This window comes from Diplotaxodon limnothrissa, linkage group LG13 (assembly GCF_057381915.1).
Source record: "Diplotaxodon limnothrissa isolate DT_005_m linkage group LG13, D_limnothrissa_male_GT1.1, whole genome shotgun sequence".
Lineage (NCBI taxonomy): Eukaryota > Metazoa > Chordata > Actinopteri > Cichliformes > Cichlidae > Diplotaxodon > Diplotaxodon limnothrissa.
In genome coordinates this window covers 32,502,180-32,520,805 of record NC_140608.1, presented here as the reverse complement: position 1 = coordinate 32,520,805, position 18,626 = coordinate 32,502,180, and the positions used below count along the sequence as shown (strand labels likewise).

Here is an 18,626-nt window from a genome sequence, read left to right as displayed (position 1 = left end):
TTTCCTCCTCCCTGAAACTCAGAATACACACTCAGGATGTGAGCCGACTATTCCAGAAACAGAAGCCCAGGAAAGCCCCCGGACCAGACGGCGTCTCACCGGTTGATCTGATATCCTCGTGTTGGTGTTGTTCCCAGATCATCATACTAAATGTTGTTCCAGGATCAACGTTGCAAGTGACCAATCAGAATGTTGTGACGTCATACTTTTGCGACTTCGGGAAAAACCGGCGTAAAACAAAAAACTGTACTTAAGCTGCGTGAAACCGCCTCTGTCCACCGATCAACGGACCCTGACCCTAACCGTAACCCTTTAATAAACAGTAAGCAGAATTGATATTGTCCTTGCAACATTGGAATTTCATAAATGCATGAATGGCTTGGCGCGCAAAGGAATAACGTCACAACAATGTGATTGGTCACTTGCAATGTTGAACCTGGAACAACATTTTCATGATGGTCTGGGAACAACACCAACACGAGGATATCAGATCATCCGCGTCTCACCCTCCTGCCTCAAAACCTGTGCTGAACAGCTGGCTCCCATCTTTACTCGCATCTTCAACAGATCCCTGGAGCTGTGTGAAGTTCCCTCCTGCTTCAAACGCTCCACCATCATCCCTGTTCCCAAGAAATCCACCATCACAGGACTGAATGACTACAGACCTGTCGCCTTGACGTCTGTGGTCATGAAATCCTTCGAACGACTGGTGTTAGCCCATCTGAAAGACATTACAGGCCACCAGCTGGACCCTCTGCAGTTTGCCTACCGGGCAAACAGGTCAGTGGATGATGCAGTGAACATGGGGCTGCATTACATCCTGCAACACCTTGACCGCCCGGGAACTTATGCCAGGGTCCTGTTTGTGGACTTTAGTTCGGCTTTTAACACCATTGTGCCTGAACTTCTTTCCTCCAAACTCTCCCAGCTCAGCGTGTCACCAGCTACCTGTCAGTGGATCACCAGCTTCCTGACAGACAGGAAGCAGCAAGTGAGGCTGGGGGAGATCACCTCTGAAACCCGGTCCCTCAGTATTGGTGCCCCTCAAGGATGTGTCCTCTCACCACTACTGTTCTCCCTCTACACTAACGACTGCACCTCCAGTAACTCAGCTGTCAAACTCCTAAAGTTTGCAGATGACACCACTGTCATTGGCCTCATTCAAGATGGTGATGAGTCTGCATACCGGCAGGAAGTTGAGCGGCTGGTACTCTGGTGCAGTCAGCACAATCTGGAGCTGAACACTCTTAAGACTGTAGAGATGACAGTGGACTTCAGGAGACATCCCTCAACTCTGCTCCCCCTCACCATATCAGACAGCCCTGTGTCAACTGTGAAGACCTTCAAGTTCCTGGGTACAACCATCTCCCAGGACCTGGAGTGGGAGACCAACATCAACTCCATCCTCAAAAAGACCCAGCAGAGGATGTACTTCCTGAGACAACTGGGGAAGTACAGTCTTCCACAGGAGCTGCTGATCCAGTTCTACACTGCGGTCATTGAGTCTGTCCTGTGCTCCTCCATCACAGTCTGGTATGGAGCAGCCACTAAACAGGACAGGAGCAGACTGCAGCGGACTGTACGGGCAGCAGAAAGGATCGTCGGCACCCCCCTGCCCTCCATCCAGGATCTGTACCTCTCAAGAACCAGGAAACGGGCAGGGAAAATCATCGCAGACCCCTCACACCCTGCACACAGACTTTTTGATCTGCTGCCCTCTGGCAGACGGTACAGAAGCCTGCAGACCAGGACCACCCGACACAGGAACAGTTTCGTTCCCCTCTTTCTTTCCCATCTCCCTTCTTAACAGTTGACCTGTCACACTGCTCCCACTGCCAGACTGCAGCTGCCTTATGCACATTTTGTAGTATTCATTCCACCTCATTCATTTCTGTATTTTATGTATATAAGTTAGATTCGTTATTTATAGTTGGTTTACACAGCTTTGTGTATGTGTGAATGTGTGTGTGAATGGGTGGATGACTGGATGTGTAAAGCGCTTTGGGGTCCTTAGGGACTAGGAAAGCGCTATATAAATACAGGCCATTTACCATTTACCATGTATGTGTAATGTGTATATATAGACGTGTGTGTGTGTGTGTGTGTGTGTGTGTGTGTGTGTGTGTGTGTGTGTGTGTGTGTGTGTGTGTGTGTGTGTGTGTGTGTGTGTGTGTGTGTGTGTGATTTACATTGCTGTGCTTGAGAGCCACCATCTACCGGAACCAAATTCCCTGTATGTGTCTGCACATATACTTGGCCAATAAACACGATTCTGATTCTGGAAATTATCCTGCAATTATTAACCATTGAGGGCGATAACATTTATTTGATATATATATACACATATATTTATACATGTGTGTGAGTGTGTGTGTATATATATGTATATCTGTTATGTATATATATGTGTATATATATATATATATATATATATATATATATATATATATATATATATATATATATATATATATATATATATATAATTGTGTGTGTTTGTTTGTTTAGCTCTGGTTCCAGACACTCAGGTAGAAAATACTCCGAGTATCCTCGAGATCGACATGTTTCACCTGCTGGTGAGTTTATACACCTGTCCATCGTGGACCACTTAAAGCTCCGTTTTCGTCGGGTGGGTGCAGGTGACTCTGATTTCTCGGCATCTGCAGGTTTACTCTGTGCTGGCATACTCCTCCGTTCACTGTTTGGACCAATCAGGATGCGGTGTGGTGGACTCGAGCCACCTCCACCTCCTTCACTTGGTCACTGTGGCTCACCTGGTTCAGATCCTGCTCACCTCCACCACAGGTGTCGCTCTCTCTCACTCACACACAGTCTCTTGAGTTTTGTGAACCCGATGCTTCTGTCTCACCTGTGTGTATTACCTGTGTGTGCAGAGGAGGTATGTATGGATCAGGACAACAGTGGATCAGAGGAGGAGCTCACCTGTCAGCTGTACAGCACACTGAGGAAACACCTGGGCAGGTGAGTTTGGATTGTGAGACATATTTACCCTGTTAGTACATTCAAAATCAGTAAAGAGGACTTCATTTCATCATCAGTGTGTTACCTGAGGTGTCCTCTGGGTGGCAGCTGTATCGTTGTCTTAAAGCTGGTGTCCTGCCGTTCCTCCGAGCCGCCGCCCTCTTCTTCCACTACCTGAACTCCACAGCGCCTCCCGCTGAGCTGATGAGTAAGACGAACACCGAGCAAAGTTCCTGTAACGATTCTGTTACACTGTGTGTTCACAGAAGTGTGTGTGTTTGTTGTAGTTGCAGGTCCTGGTCAGTGGGAGGCACTGTGCAGCTACCTCAGTCTGCCCTCCAACCTGCTGCTACTTCACCACAACCAGCAAACACTGCTGAAGCCGCTCATACACAGGTAACACCTGAATGACGCATCTCATACTCCAAAGTACCTGGAAAAGCATTACCTGACACTCCTGTGTGTGTGTTCAGTTGGTGTTGTCATCCAGGTATGAGACAGACCCTGCAGGGGGGCGGAGCCATCATCAGGTTCCCCAGAGAGTCAAATCGACTCATCGAGTTGCCGGAAGATTACAGCGTGCTCATCAATCAGGCGTCCAGCTTCACGTCAGTGAACACACAGTGAGATCAGAGTGATCGATTTAAAAAGGATCAATGCTGTGAAGTTCTTTTGTGAGGTGACCTGAAACTTTGCCGGCCCATCTGAACTCACCTGAGTGTTACATGTGCAGGTGTCCGCGCTCAGGCGGGGATAAGTCTCGCGCTCCCACGCTGTGCCTGGTGTGCGGCTGCATGCTGTGCTCTCAGAGTTACTGCTGTCAGACGGAGGTGGACGGCGAGGACGTGGGCGCCTGCACCGCACACACCTTCACCTGCGGAGCTGGCCTCGGCCTATTCCTCAGGTAACGCCTGCACAAGTGAACTGACGCATGTCGCTCGGCCATGCCCTGCTAACCTGTGTGTGTCTGTGTGTGAGCAGGGTCAGAGAGAGTCAGGTGTTGTTTGTAGCAGGTAAAACAAAGGGCTGCTTCTACCCGCCCCCATACCTGGATGACTATGGAGAAACTGACCAGGGCCTCAAGTATGTACGTTTGGTTGTTCAGCCCCACCCCCTCTACCAGTTTGTTTGGCCCCACCCCTGACCACACCCTCTACCTGTTTATTTGTTTGTTACAGGCGTGGGAATCCTCTCCACCTGTGTGCCGAGCGTTACAGGAAGATCGAGCGCCTGTGGCGCCAGCACGGCATCGCTGAGGTCATAGGTCACGCCCAGGAGGCCAATCAGGCGCTGGTTGCTATCGACTGGCAGCACCTGTGATGTTTGACTCTGCGCCGCCCCTGCCCTTAGAGAGACACTGATTGGCTCTCAATTGTGTCCCGCCCCTTTCTATATAAAACCACATCCTTGAACCAATAAGCTGCCTGCTTGATGCTAAGTTGCTTTCAGGGATTTTTCACCTTTGACCCTCCACATGTCTCTCCACCAATCAGTGTGGGACAGGAACAGGAAACTCGAATTCGGTCCAGTGACGCCCTGCCTCCTGACTTCAAACACATCACCACCTTCATTTCTGATTGGCTAAGAGCATAAAGCAGCCATCTCCATGGTAGCAGATTGATGGATGGATGGTCAGTAAAGTGTCTGGTAGGGGTTGAGCTTCAGCTGAAGACTGATCAGTGAAGACATATCAGAGCACATATCAGCGATCGATCGCTTTTTACTTTAGTTTAACATTTTGCTTAGAACTGATTGGTGGCGTGCTGTGTGATGTCACTTTCTGTGTTTTACTTTTGAATGCTGAGAATTATTTAAAACATGGCGCGGTCAGGTCTTCAGCTTGATGTCTTTTGTTTTTTGGGGGTATTTTTTAATGGCTGTCAGCTGAGCGCCTCATTGATCACATGATCTGTTAATATGTGAATTCCTGTATAAACGAGGACGTGTATGATAAAAACAATAAAAACTTTAAAGTGACATCACTTCCTGTCAGTTCATTACTTCAGGGGCAGATACCCTGTTATGAGGACATAGACATTCCAGTAAGCCTGCTCTCACCTGCCAGGTGGGTCAAATCTGTGGAGGTAAAGAAGTAGCTAATCAATAAACTGAGAAAACACCTGCTGGAGGTGGAGCTTGTTCAAGTGAAGCAAAGATTGGTTGTTGTTGTTTTTTTATATTGACAACTTTTAATTGCGCTGAGCAAACATGAAAATGTGGAAATCCTATAAAAGGTAAGAATGTGTGTGTATTGCTCATATTGAGGTGTATTCATTTATAGGTGATTTACTGTATCAGAAACTTCAGTCAGACTCAGTTGAGTCGCTTTCTTGTGGAAGGCTAGGTGACGTCAGCGACACGACAAATCGTCAGCGATTTGTCAGGAACCTGATAAGTTGATGACATATACTTGGAGGTGAAACAATTTTTAATTTTATTCTATTTTATTAAGTTTTGTTTTTTGTTTTTTTTGCTTGTCAGTGATTGATACATCCATTCTTAAGTTGGCTCATAAAAGCTCCTTCAGCTTTGCCTAATCTGACCAATGCCGCTTGTAAGTCCTCTCAGACTCACTCAGGGCGTCTTTAGGGTTTCTTTTTTTTTTTTTTTTTTTTTTTTTAGGTTTTCCCAGTCTTCTCATTTTTAGTAAAAACTCACTCAGAAATTTGACAGTTTTAACTAACAGACTCCAGTTTGTGCATGTAAATGGAGAGTCCTCTTCACACACTGAGGTTAATTATGGAGTTTCACAGGGTTCAGTGCTAGGACCAATTCTGTTTACATTATACATGCTTCCCTTAGGCAGTATCATTAGAAGACATAGCATACATTTACACTGCTATGCAGATGACACCCAGCTCTATCTGTCCATGAAGCCAGATAACACACACCAATGAGTTAAACTGCAGGAATGTCTTAAAGACATAAAGACCTGGATGGCCGCTAACTTTCTGCTTCTTAATTCAGATCAAACTGAGGTTATTGTACTCGGCCCTGAAAATCTTAGAAATATGGTCTCTAAGCAGATTCTTACTCTGGATGGCATTACCTTGGCCTCCAGTAACGCTGTGAGGAACCTTGGAGTCATTTTTGACCAGGACATGTCCTTCAACGCACATATTAAACAAATATGTAAGACTGCTTTCTTCCATTTGTGCAACATCTTATCCATCACCTTAACACTAAACTGAACAGATCACACAACACTCGCGCTCTGTACCAGAAGGGCCAAACTTGGCACTAGTGGATGATGAGAGTCAAACCTTAGATACTGATCCGTATGCGTAGGTTTCCGGTACACATCAGCTTTTAGATGTCCCCCATTACTGATGGAAATCTCACAGTCTAAGAAGACTAACCTGCCACTTTTCATATCCTCCCTGGTGAATTTGATGTGTCAGTCCAACAAGTTAATGTGATCTGTGAAATGTGGTACGTCCTGAGATTTGATTTTCACCCAGGTGTCATCCACATATCTCAACCAATGGCTTGGTGGTGTTCCAGGGTAGGATAGCAAAGCCCTCTTTTCCACTACCATACCATAGTTTATTTCTAAAGCACTTTGGTCAGCCATGTGCTGTTTTTGAAGTGCTGCACAACAGAAATATAAGAGGGACAGTAAGAATAATAAATATGATGAATAAATAACAATAATGATAACAATAAAATAACATTATCAGTTACCCACCGAGTCAAAGGCCAGCGAGTGAAAATAAGTTTTTAATGTGGATTTAAAAACCAGCACTGATGTAGACTGCCTGATGTGAAGACGAAGATCATCCAAAGCTTCGGAGCCACAATAGAGAACACTCTGTCTCTAAGTTTCAGCTGTGCTTTCAGGACTGAGAGCATTTGAGAAAGAAGGCTTGACCTTCGACAGACGGCTGAGGTGATAGGATGAAGATTTCACCACCCCGTTTACGTGGCCATCAAAACTAAGTGCAGAGTCGATTTTTATCCCAAGATTAGTAACTGAGCTCTTCAGGTGAGGGTCAGAGCAGCAAAGTCAACATCTGGGGTACCAGAGGAACGACTGGGACCAAATAAAATTGCTTCTGTTTTATGTTCATTAAAATTTAAAAGATTTTGAGTGATCCCTGATTTATCATCACTAAGACGATCAAGCATGTCCTATGGAGGAGCTATGAGAGTGACTGAAAGCTGGCAATCATCAGCATATAGAAGAAATGCAATTGTGTTTCTGAAGATCGTACCCAGTGCAGGAGATACAATGAAAACAATAATGGCCCAAGAATAGATCCCTGCGGTACCCCCCATGGCAGAGGGACCAGAGAGGATGAGGCCTAACCCAACGTAAGACAAAAGTTCCTGAGGGATATGATTTTATCCACGAAAGTGCCAAGCCACCTCTAATGCTTCCATGACTGGAACGCAAGTGAAGAGAGATGTAACATCGTACAAAACCATGGTTTCATCTGCCTCCATAACGACATCTCTCACCTTCTCAACAAAATACAAGGTGTTCTGGATGTGGTGTTCAGAGCTGCCTACCAACGGGATGAGGATCGAAGCCAAAAACCTTCAGAGTTATAGGATCATTGGTGATTGATCAGTGGTTGTTGATCAATGGTCATCGCAGTTTGCATTTTAATCTTGATAAACTGACCTCACAGGCCATTCTTAGTCAGTGGTGCTAGTTTTTGTCATTATGCAAATGTCCTGTTTATAAGGTTGGAAACCTGCAGTCAGCTGAGACTGAAGACGTCACCTGATGATGATGAAACGTTTCTCCAAACGTCCAGATGAACAGAATCAACTTTTGGGATTTCCTTCCCTGGATGATTGAGAGTGCATCAAGGTAAGCGACGGTAAGTGACGAGTAAGGTAAGCGACCCATGTTGTAGGTGACGTCAGACGCCGGAGAATTGGTGGAAAAAAAGCAAATGGTAGCATAGAGTTTAACAAAAGTTTTTCAAGCTTCAGTATTACCAAATATACTAATCAATTGTCATATAACTAACAACATCTGTTTTATCATCTCTAACACCCTGGAGGACAACGGGGAGAGTTTAGACGCTCTCCAAGATTACATCGACCGCTGTTTTCAAGATTTAGTAATGAAGAAGGCCCAGAGTGCATCCTCCCCGACCAAAATTGAGACGCCGTCATCGAAGAGATGTCGCCCGGCAGACTCCCCCGGTACAACATCGCCTGCCGGCAAAGACATCGCAGACATCCTGGAGTCAATCGACAAGCGATTGTCCAGTTTCGATGCGAGGCTGTCCCTGGTGGAGATTTTACACCGGGAATTTAAATCTCTGAGAGAATCCCTGGAATTCAGCCAGCAGCAGGTGGAAACGCTTGCCGCTGAAAATGCCATGCTACGGGAGTCGGTCAAATCTCTCACCAATAACGTGACCCAGCTAAACATTGAAAATAAAAAAATAAAAGAGTCCGTTATCGATCTACAAGCCCGTAGCATGAGAGATAATCTTGTGTTTTCTGGTATTCCAGAATCTGCCGGAGAGGACGCGGAGGCAACGGTGAAAAGCTTCATCAAAATCCACCTGAAGCTGCCGGAGGACACCGTAAAGAACATCGACTTTGATAGAGTACATCGCTTGGGGGGCGTGAGGTCGCGGACCGGGAGACCACGGCCTATTGTGGCCAAATTCGGTCAATTCAAACAGAAGGAACAGGTGAAGAGTCGCGGCAGAGAGCTGAAAGGAACGGACTTCAGCGTGAACGACCAGTTCCCCAAAGAGATCCTGGAACGACGCAAGGTCCTGTTCCCAGTTCGACGTAGCTTCATCCAGAAAGGCTTCCGTGCTGTCATCGCCGTGGACCGGCTCTACGTGAACGGACAGCTGTACCGCGACCTCGGCACCACACCGTGGTTATATTGACTGCACTCCAGATAAGAACCCGCTACACTCTTTTCTTATTCATTCACACTTTCCCCTTTAACATGGGTTTAACCTAGTAATATCAATATGATGTCATAGCAGATATAACACCGTCACCCTCCGTCATTGCTTTAATTGGAATGTTTCCGTTTCGTTTCTTTTCTTTTGTTGTTGCTCACAGTTCATGTGGTTTCTTTCTTTCTCTTGTGTTTCACCTCTGTGATCACCCACTTCCCCACTCACCTACAAACAACACCCTCTATTTCTCCATATTTTCACACCACGATCACGCAAACACATCCGCTCAACGGCAGCACATTCACAACAGCCTCACAGCACGCACAGACTTGCAGGACACATAAGCAAGCCACGCTTGTTCATATTAGTGAATATTCACACACATAGTCAGACTTATGGAGCCTCTCACCACACTTTTTTTCTCTTTCTATTTACAAACAAGGGATGCTTCCACATTCTCTCCACCTGTCTAAACGAAACACCCAGCGTACATCATTAGACATACACACACAATTATGGGCATGCTGAGGTTTGTCACATGGAATGTAAATGGAGCTGGCACCAGAGGAAAGAAGTTAAAGATATTTAACCAGCTTAAAAAACTACAGGCAGATGTTGTTTTATTACAAGAAACTCACAGACCTGTCACAGGTTTAAACGAACTTAAAACACCTGAGTTTCCTAACGTGTTTGCAGCCTGTTATAATTCTAGACAACGGGGAGTAGCAATTTTAATACATAAAAATGTTAATTTTACAGTACTCGATACAGTTATAGATCCAGAGGGTAGATTTCTAATTATTAAACTATCAATATTGAACAAAAAACTATGTATTGTAAGTATATATGGTCCAATGGTGCAGGAGTGCTGACAGACATATTCAACCTGTCCTTGGCCCACGCTGTGGTACCGGCCTGCTTCAACTCCACCTCCATCGTCCCGATACCCAAAAACTCCAACCCATCTTGCCTCAATGACTACCGCCCAGTAGCACTCACCCCCATCATCACTAAGTGCTTAGAGCAGCTGGTCCTAGCACACTTCAAATCCTGTCTCCCCCCCACCCTGGACCCCCACCAATTCGCATACCGCCAGAACAGGAGCACAGAGGATGCAGTCTCCATCGCACTGCACTCTGTCCTCTCACACCTGGACAACAACAACACCTACGCCAGAATGCTGTTTATAGACTTCAGTTCAGCATTCAATACAATCCACCCCTCACAACTCATCAGGAAACTGACAGACCTGGGCATCAGTTCCCTCATCTGCAAATGGTTACTGGACTTCCTGACCAACCGCCCCCAACATGTCCGGCTGGATAACCGCTGCTCATCTACCATCACAATGAACACCGGTGTACCACAAGGCTGTGTGATGAGCCCTTTCCTCTACTCCCTCTTCACCCACGACTGCAGACCTGCTGATGGTTCCAACACCATCATTAAGTTTGCAGATGACACCACGGTGATTGGCCTCATCAGTGACAACGATGAGGCCGCCTACAGGGAGGAGGTGGATCGTCTGGCTGAGTGGTGCGGCACAAACAACCTGCTGCTTAACACCGAGAAGACCAAGGAGCTCATCGTGGACTACAGGAGGAATGCTGACCCACATCCACCCATCCACATTAAGGGGACGGCTGTGGAGCGTGTGAGCAGCTTCAAGTTCCTGGGAGTCCACATCTCCGAGGATCTCACCTGGACGACCAACTGCTCCAAGCTGGTCAAGAAGGCTCACCAGCGCCTCTTCTTCTTGAGGACTCTGAGGAAGAACCACCTGTCCTCAGACATCCTGGTGAACTTCTATCGCTGCACCATCGAGAGCATCCTGACCAACTGTATAACAGTCTGGTACGGGAACTGCTCTGCCTCGGACCGGAAGGCGTTGCAGAGGGTCGTGAAAACTGCCCAGCGCATCGCCGGAGCACCACTTCCTGCCATAAAAGACATCTACAGGAAGCGGTGTCTGAAAAGGGCTGGGAAAATCATCAGAGACCCCAGTCACCCATCACATGGACTCTTCACCCTCCTGCCCTCTGGGAGGCGCTACAGGAGCCTCCGGACTAAGACCACCAGGTACCGGAACAGCTTCTTCCCCACAGCTGTCAGACTCCTGAACTCTGCCTCCTGACATCTGACCCACGTTAACTCATGGACTGAACATACACACACACACACAATGGACAACTGTACCCTCAAACACACAATAATAATATGGACTGAACCACCACTCACAACCACTAGCACTTTATATAGCCTCTGTAGAAATTATCCACACCCTCACTTACCTTAACTGCACTACTGTATAGCCCTGTGTAAACAATCATTCTGTACATACGATAATTTTTAACCCTACAACTGTTTACAACTTGCATAGTTCCCATTTCTGTATAGCTGTATATCTCAGATTCCTGTAAAGTTATTTATTTCATATTCTGTATAGTTTTTCATATTTATATCCTGTCCATATCCTGTACATAGCTTGTACTCACTACAGCCTGTACATACTTATAGTTATAGAATATTCACAACATACTTCATACCGTGTACATTATAACATAATAGACCCATTTCTGTAATATACTTACATATCTATATTATTGCTAATATATATTGTAATATATCTATATCACTAAGCACTTCTGGATGGATGCAAACTGCATTTCGTTGCCCTGTACCTGTGCATGTGCAATGACAATAAAGTTGAATTCTATTCTATTCTATTCTATTCTAAATGTTGATGAACCCTCATTCTTCCACGGATTTTTTAGTGCACTCTCTGAACACCTCGAATGCACACTCATTCTTGGCGGTGACCTCAACCTTGGACTAAATGAAGACATGGATAGGCTCAACACAACAGGAACTCAGCGCAATTGGCAATCCACAAATATAATCAAACAGTATATGAGCGACTTTGGTCTTTGCGATGCATGGCGCTCCCTTCACCCCAACAGTAAGGAATATACTTTTTTCTCACATGTCCATCACTCTTACTCTCGTCTGGATTATTTTCTGGTCAGCAGCTCACTGCTGAACGACATTTCAGACACTGAGATTCATCCTATAGCTGTCAGCGATCATGCTCCTGTATCTTTAACACTAATGCACAAGAATAACACTACGCCAAGTAAAAACTGGAGATTTAATACATCATTGCTTAAAGATGAAGACTTTATTAAATATTTTAAAAAGGAATGGACTTCATATTTAGATTTTAATGACACTCCCGGAATATCTGCTTCTGTTCTATGGGAAGCAGGGAAAGCTGTGATGAGAGGTAAAATAATTTCTTTCTCATCACATAAAAAGAAAAAAGAAAACAAAAATATTCAGGAATTAGAAAAAACCATCAAATCACTAGAAGAAGCCTACGCGTGCGACCAAGATCAGGAAACATTGAACAAAATACGCAAGACAAAACTAGAATTAAATGAAACTATTAATAAAAAAACACAATTCCTTATACAAAGACTTCGCTTGCAGAATTTTGAACACAGTAACAAATCAGGTCGATTTCTAGCTAACCAGTTAAAAATAAATAAAGAAAAAACAACTATATGTGCTGCTAAAGATTTATCGGGGAACACAATATATGACCCTGGAAGAATAAACAAAATTTTTAGGGATTTCTATGAAACTTTATACTCACCACAAATAAACCCATCTAAAAATGAAATTGATCTGTTCCTTGACAGCGTAACTCTTCCAAAATTACTAGACAGTCAAGCAATGGAACTGGATTTGCCACTGACGCCAAGTGAATTCCAGGAAGCCCTGATAAGTATGCCCAATAATAAGGCTCCAGGTCCAGACGGCTTTCCTGCAGAATTCTACAAAGAATTCTGGACAATTCTGGCACCAGTATTCCACGGAATGATGCAGGAAATCGAGGAAAATGGCAGACTACCACCAAATATGAATTCTGCCAACATTAGTCTCCTGCTAAAACCAGGCAAAGACCCTTTATTTCCCTCAAGCTATCGTCCAATTTCTCTTTTAAATGTAGACCTTAAAATAATCTGCAAAGCTCTCTCAAAGAGATTAGAGAAAATAACCCCCCTCTTAATTCATCCTGACCAAACTGGTTTCATAAAAGGTCGGCACTCCTCAACAAACACTTGTAGATTACTTAATTTAATAGACTACTCATACAATAAAAACATCGAAACCACAATATTATCTCTAGATGCAGAAAAAGCATTTGATAGAGTTAACTGGAAATTTTTATTTGCAACTTTCATAAACTGGATAAGAATATTATACAATTCCCCAACAGCTCGTATCAGAACAAATGACCAGACATCCTCCAGCTTCTGTCTCCTGAGGGGCACCAGACAGGGATGCCCACTCTCCCCTTCACTTTTTGCAATTTTTATCGAACCTCTAGCAGCAGCATTTAGACAGGCTACAACAATTAAGGGCATAAAATGTAAGAACATAGAACATAAAATCAGTCTCTATGCGGATGATGTGTTGCTTTTTCTGCAAAACACACAAACCAACCTCTCTGAGGTAATTACTCTACTAAACTGGTTTTCAAGAGTTTCAGATTATTCAATTAACTGGCCAAAATCCACAGTTCTCCCCATTAACTGCTCCTTCCATAATTCTTCCTCTGCCCCACTGCAATCCGGAAATATTAAATATTAAGGTATTAATGTTTCTCCTAAGCTTTCAGACTTAACTAAATTAAACCACATCCCACTTCTAAAGAAAGTAGAAGGCGATCTGACTAGATGGAAATCTTTACCCATATCACTCATGGGAAGGGTCGCCACTATAAAAATGATGATCTTGCCAAAAATAAATTACTTATTTTTGATGATCCCTAACAAACCATCACAAGATTGGTTCAGATCTCTGGATTCATATATTTCCAAATTCCTTTGGAAAGATAAACCCCCGCATATCAGCTTAAAAACGCTACAAAGAACTAGAGATGGACCGATCCGATATTACGTATCGGTATCGGTCCGATACTGACCTAAATTACTGGATCGGATATCGGAGAAAAATAAAAAATGTAATCCGATCCATTAAATATCACGAAAGCACCTCACAAAACTTGCAACACGCCGTAACTCACCTCAGAACGTTAGCACGTCGGAGCAGTATGCATCACGTGATAGAGCGGCTGTGGCATGTGGGACCTGTCGGTGGTCTGGATAGCATTTGGAGCTTCGCTAGCAACCCGGCATTTCATCTCCGACAAAGTTATCCCCGAGAGAAGTAAAGCAAGTGTGTAAGTCCATCTCTGAATGTTTGTAAAGCATTCCTGCGTTAAGCTTAACAAGCGACTGCCTCTTCTCGCTGCTACTTCAATCATGAAACTGCTTAATGATCAGCTGATCGGCTTTTCTGTCGGGACTCCGTCTCTCTTCTTTGTTTTCGGCCCACTTTGCACCAGAAAGAGGAAACCAGCGGCTGAACAACAGCAGCACGTTTAAGCTTGATCAGCTGTTGTTAGAATGTATTTAATATTACTTTCTACTCGAGGATCTTTTTCTACGTAGCTGACGGCTGGTAACTGTGCAGGGGCGGATCTAGCAAAGTTTAGCCAGGGGGGCCGATAGGGCATTAACAGGGAAAAGGGGGCACAAAGACATACTTTTCTTTCTTATTCTCATTTAAAATGTCTAGCTTATTATTATCCAAATCTTACACCCAAAGTTTTAATTTGATGTAAAATGAATAGAAGTCAATTACTGTATATAGTGACTATTAAGTCTAATATACCCTAGTAAGCTATAGTACTCTTTCCTTTGGGAAGGTACCATCTGTGCAGTCTGCAATTTTGTTGAAGAAAGATGTTGAATCTATTTAATATTTCTTGAAAAATAATTGATTTCTGTGCATTTTTTTTCACACTGCATCAAATTAAGGTTGATTACGTCGATTAAGCATCATGAGGTGGAGGGTGGTTCCCTATTTTTTATTTATTTATTTTTGTTGTTGCTGGGAGTTGGAACCCTATTAGTTAGGTTGCTTAATATTTACGCTAAGTACTCTTTAAAATACCAGAATAGGGAGGATGGTGTAGGTTTAAGTTTATTAGATTGATCAGTATTGCTGAACTATGAAATATTTTTTTTTGCATACAGGTATAACAGAATAGCTTTAGTGTAGTTGTTGTTTTAAACTTGAGTATGAACTTATACAAAATGCAGCAAGATATTTAAAAAACAGTTTTGTTGATTAAAAAACACTATATCGGATTCATATCAGTATCGGCAGATATCCAAATTTATGATATCGGTATCGGTATTGGACATAAAAAAGTGGTATCGTGCCATCTCTACAAAGAACCAAGGATAGAGGAGGATTAGATCTGCCTAATTTTCACCAATACTTCTTAGCCAACAGGCTTCAGTTCATCTCAGAATGGTCAAAACATACCTTCTTAGATGAGCGCTGGCTAGATGTTGAACAGGCACTATGCAAGGATCTAGAGATTTCAGACCTACCATTTATTAGCTCAAACATCAAAAGACATGAATGCTTTAAAAGTATCAACATCAGCTTCTCTCTGACAGCATGGTGGGAGTTTCTAAAAATAACGGAGTCTTCATTAATCCCATGCAAACGTACACCTATCTGGAATAACCCTGACATATTACAAAACAATAATATGATTAATTTCCCAGAATGGAGTTGTAAAGGAATTAAATACTTAGAACATATATTAGAGGGAACAGAATTTATTCCATTTGACAGACTAGTTGCACAATATGGGATCAACAAGAAAAGATTTTTAGAATATCAACAAATTAAATCCATAGTAAAAAAGAAATTTAACCTCAGTCAAGTTGAATTACAAACACCACCAAGTGCGGCACATTTCCTTACTCTTAAATCCCCCAAATTATTATCTAAAATATACAGAACACTTTCTAAATTAGATGAATCAATATCCCTTCCTATTGCAAAGTGGGAAGCAGATTTATCAGTCAGCTTAGACCAAAACTTCTGGTCTCAGGTATGCTTAAAAACCTTTAAATTGATTAAAAATCCCAGTCTGCAATTAATACAATACAAAATACTACATAGAGTGCACTATACAGGTCATCGGATGTTCAAGATGGGCTTTACATCTTCCAACAACTGCTCACACTGTCAAGGCAATACACCAGACAATTACATTCACGCTCTTTGGTTCTGTCCACCAGTGCAGAAGTTTTGGCGCAAGATATGTGAAGACTTATCAAAGTGTCTGAAATGTAAAAATTCCAACTTCCCCCTTAGTGTGTTTGTTGGGCAGCTTAGATAATGTCACTTCAGAAAAGAATATAGCCCATATGGTTTTCACTGCCCTATGCATCACCAAGAAAACTGTCCTCATGAACTGGAAAAATAAAAACAATCTTAATTCTAACCAATATAGAAATTATCTATTAGATTACATTAGTCTTGATACAGCCTCTGCCACCACATCAGATCAATTGCTCTGGGCTCCTTTGATCAGCTCCATCACCTAGTGGGGGTGGGGGGGTCATAGTTTGGTCCCGCCTTCACTGTTGTGATTGGTGTGGGGGTAGGGACAGGCTTAGGGCGTCGGGGGGTTCCCCAGAGGCATCTTCCTTGGGGGGCTCAACCCGGGGTAGCGGTCATGTCCGGGTGGGGGCTCTTTTGGCTCTCGGGTGACTGTTTCCTCGTGGCTGCGTGCAGCGGGGCTAGGGGAAGGTCTGTGCTGACGGATGTGGGTTACTGACCTGGTAGCCTGTCTGCTCCTGGGTGGGTCCGGGATGGGCGTGAGGTTCTGGGGGCGCTCCGTCTCTGGGCTGGGGCCCTGGCCGGGCCTCGGGGCCTTGGGTCCTGGTTGGTGTGTTGCCGGGGTTGTGGGCGGGTGGGTGCGTGGGGGCCCATCCCTGGCGCAGGGTGCCGCCGGTGTGTCGAGCCGCCTGGGGGGCTCTTCAACTGGTGGGGGAGATTGTCACACCTTGCAGGAGCTTTCCTCTCCTCAGGAACTCTTTGCAGGAGGGGGAGATACAGGAGAGGTGGAGGAAGATCTCAGCCTGGGCGTCTATTGTCTTATGTAGTCTGGAAGATGAATGGATGGTGGGGTGGGTGCAGTTTTCTCTGTGGTGGGGTTGGGTGGACTGTCCCGGGCTCTGTGGGGCCGGGGGGCGCTGCTGCGCTGGGCCCCGGTCTGGATGGGCCTGGGCCCCCTTTCCCTGGCGGGTCGCGGAGTATGGGAGTGCCTAATGGGGTCAGCGGGGGAGCTGGCCCCAGGGAGGGGTCACCTGCCCCTCCATTCCTTCCCTCCCCATCTCCAGCTGCCTCCCTCTTCCCGCTCCACCACAACCACCCACACATGCAGGGCCTTGGAGTAGGGGTATGTCACCAGGGTGCAGAGGAGGCTACCCCCCCCCCCCCCCCCCCCTCTGTCCCCTTCTGGCTGCCTCTGCCTCAATTTTATCCCACAACTTAGACATTCACATCACTCACACTCTCATTACACATACATATAGGACCTTGGGGGTGGGCACGATACACGGAGTCCAAATTACCATCAGGGTGTACACCTCACCCCTGGCGTCGTTGCCCACCTCTCAATTTTGAATACACGTAGACATTGAGGGCTAGCAGGAGGGACCATGCGCTTACCTGCTGCTCTCTGGCAGGTAGCTCCATGCCCTCCTGGGTTTTAATTGCACCTTAGAACACACATGCATCAACACTACAATGAGCGGGTGGAGGGAGGTTTGGAGTCTTCTCTCACCCCCGTTCTCTGCAGCCTGCTGGAGCGGGGGGGGGGGGCTAGGAGGAGTTGGCCGTCCGACTGCGGTCTGGAGTGTGGGGCCTCCCTGCTGCTGCGGAGTCGGGGCGGTCTGCCTCTCCCCACCGCAGGGAAAAGGGTAACACCACCTGGGTCTGGGTGCAGTTCCCCCCTCCAGGGGCAAGGGTACCTAGACCCGGTTCGTAGAGTACGCTTGGGGAGTGTGATCGTGTGTACAGCGTCTCTTTATGTCTGTCTCCACGTTGGTTGAGTGTGGAGTAAGTGCATATGAGAGCATGAGGGTGGGAATGGATGTTTGTGTCTGTGTGTGCCTGTATCTATATGTCAGGTTGGGTATCAGACGCCACCTCTCTGGGGACATCTCAGGCCCTCCAAGGTTTGGAGGCCTATCTCCACCCACCACCACTTCGCCTGCCAGTGGCGGACTCCCTCAGGTGTCGGTGCGTTGGTGGTTCTTTGTGTCTGGGGGTGGGCTCACTCCTTGGCGGCCGCTTATCGGGGCCTGGAGCCTGGGGCTCGCTCGGGCCACTTCGGAGGTGGGGTGCCCCTGGCCTCTCGGCCTGGGGCTCGGTCACTCAGGCACGGCTGGCTGCTCACGGGCTCACGGGCGCGTCACTGCAACTTCCCCTGGCTTCTGCTCCGCGGCTGCTGAGTGAGCCCTCATCTGGGACTCTCCTCAGCTCTTTCCGGGACAGTGGCGCAGCTGCCCCTCTGTTGGTCTTCCTTGGTCTCTTGTGTTCTGGGGGCCTCTGGATCTCTGGAGTTTTGATCTCCTCCATACCTGCTTCATACCCTGGAGGACGGGACTGTGGCTCCCCACACTCCCTAGCAGATCGTTACATGGAGAAACCTTTGGAATGCAAGCATGCTGATCCACACAGGTGTACACACGGGTATTCACAGACGCGGACTACAGCTTTCTTGGCTGCTGCCTCAAAGCACATTGTGCGCTGTCTATCTTGCGTGCTGCACAATATCGTTTATTATTTAGTATCTACTGATATCTACTGCTAGCT

The 18,626-nt window shown here is 45.6% G+C and overlaps 1 protein-coding gene across 5 annotated transcripts in view; it reads left to right on the top strand.

Moving 5' to 3' along the window:
• Nucleotides 1-4,953, top strand: part of ubr2 (ubiquitin protein ligase E3 component n-recognin 2) — a 55,933-nt gene extending 50,980 nt beyond the window's left edge. For 3 of the 5 annotated variants that reach the window (XM_085368964.1, XM_085368966.1, XM_085368967.1), the window contains 9 exons: nt 2,509-2,576; nt 2,667-2,805; nt 2,895-2,982; nt 3,060-3,190; nt 3,270-3,378; nt 3,456-3,590; nt 3,716-3,886; nt 3,964-4,065; nt 4,161-4,953. In XM_085368964.1, coding sequence (XP_085225090.1) covers nt 2,509-2,576; nt 2,667-2,805; nt 2,895-2,982; nt 3,060-3,190; nt 3,270-3,378; nt 3,456-3,590; nt 3,716-3,886; nt 3,964-4,065; nt 4,161-4,302 — 1,085 coding nt within the window. In that variant the 3' untranslated portion in view covers nt 4,303-4,953. Of the gene's footprint in view, nt 1-2,508; nt 2,577-2,666; nt 2,806-2,894; nt 2,983-3,059; nt 3,191-3,269; nt 3,379-3,455; nt 3,606-3,715; nt 3,887-3,963; nt 4,070-4,160 lie in introns of all 5 variants that reach the window. The other 2 variants (XM_085368963.1, XM_085368965.1) reach the window with 2 other exon arrangements.
• The last annotated feature ends 13,673 nt before the right edge of the window (nt 4,954-18,626 follow it).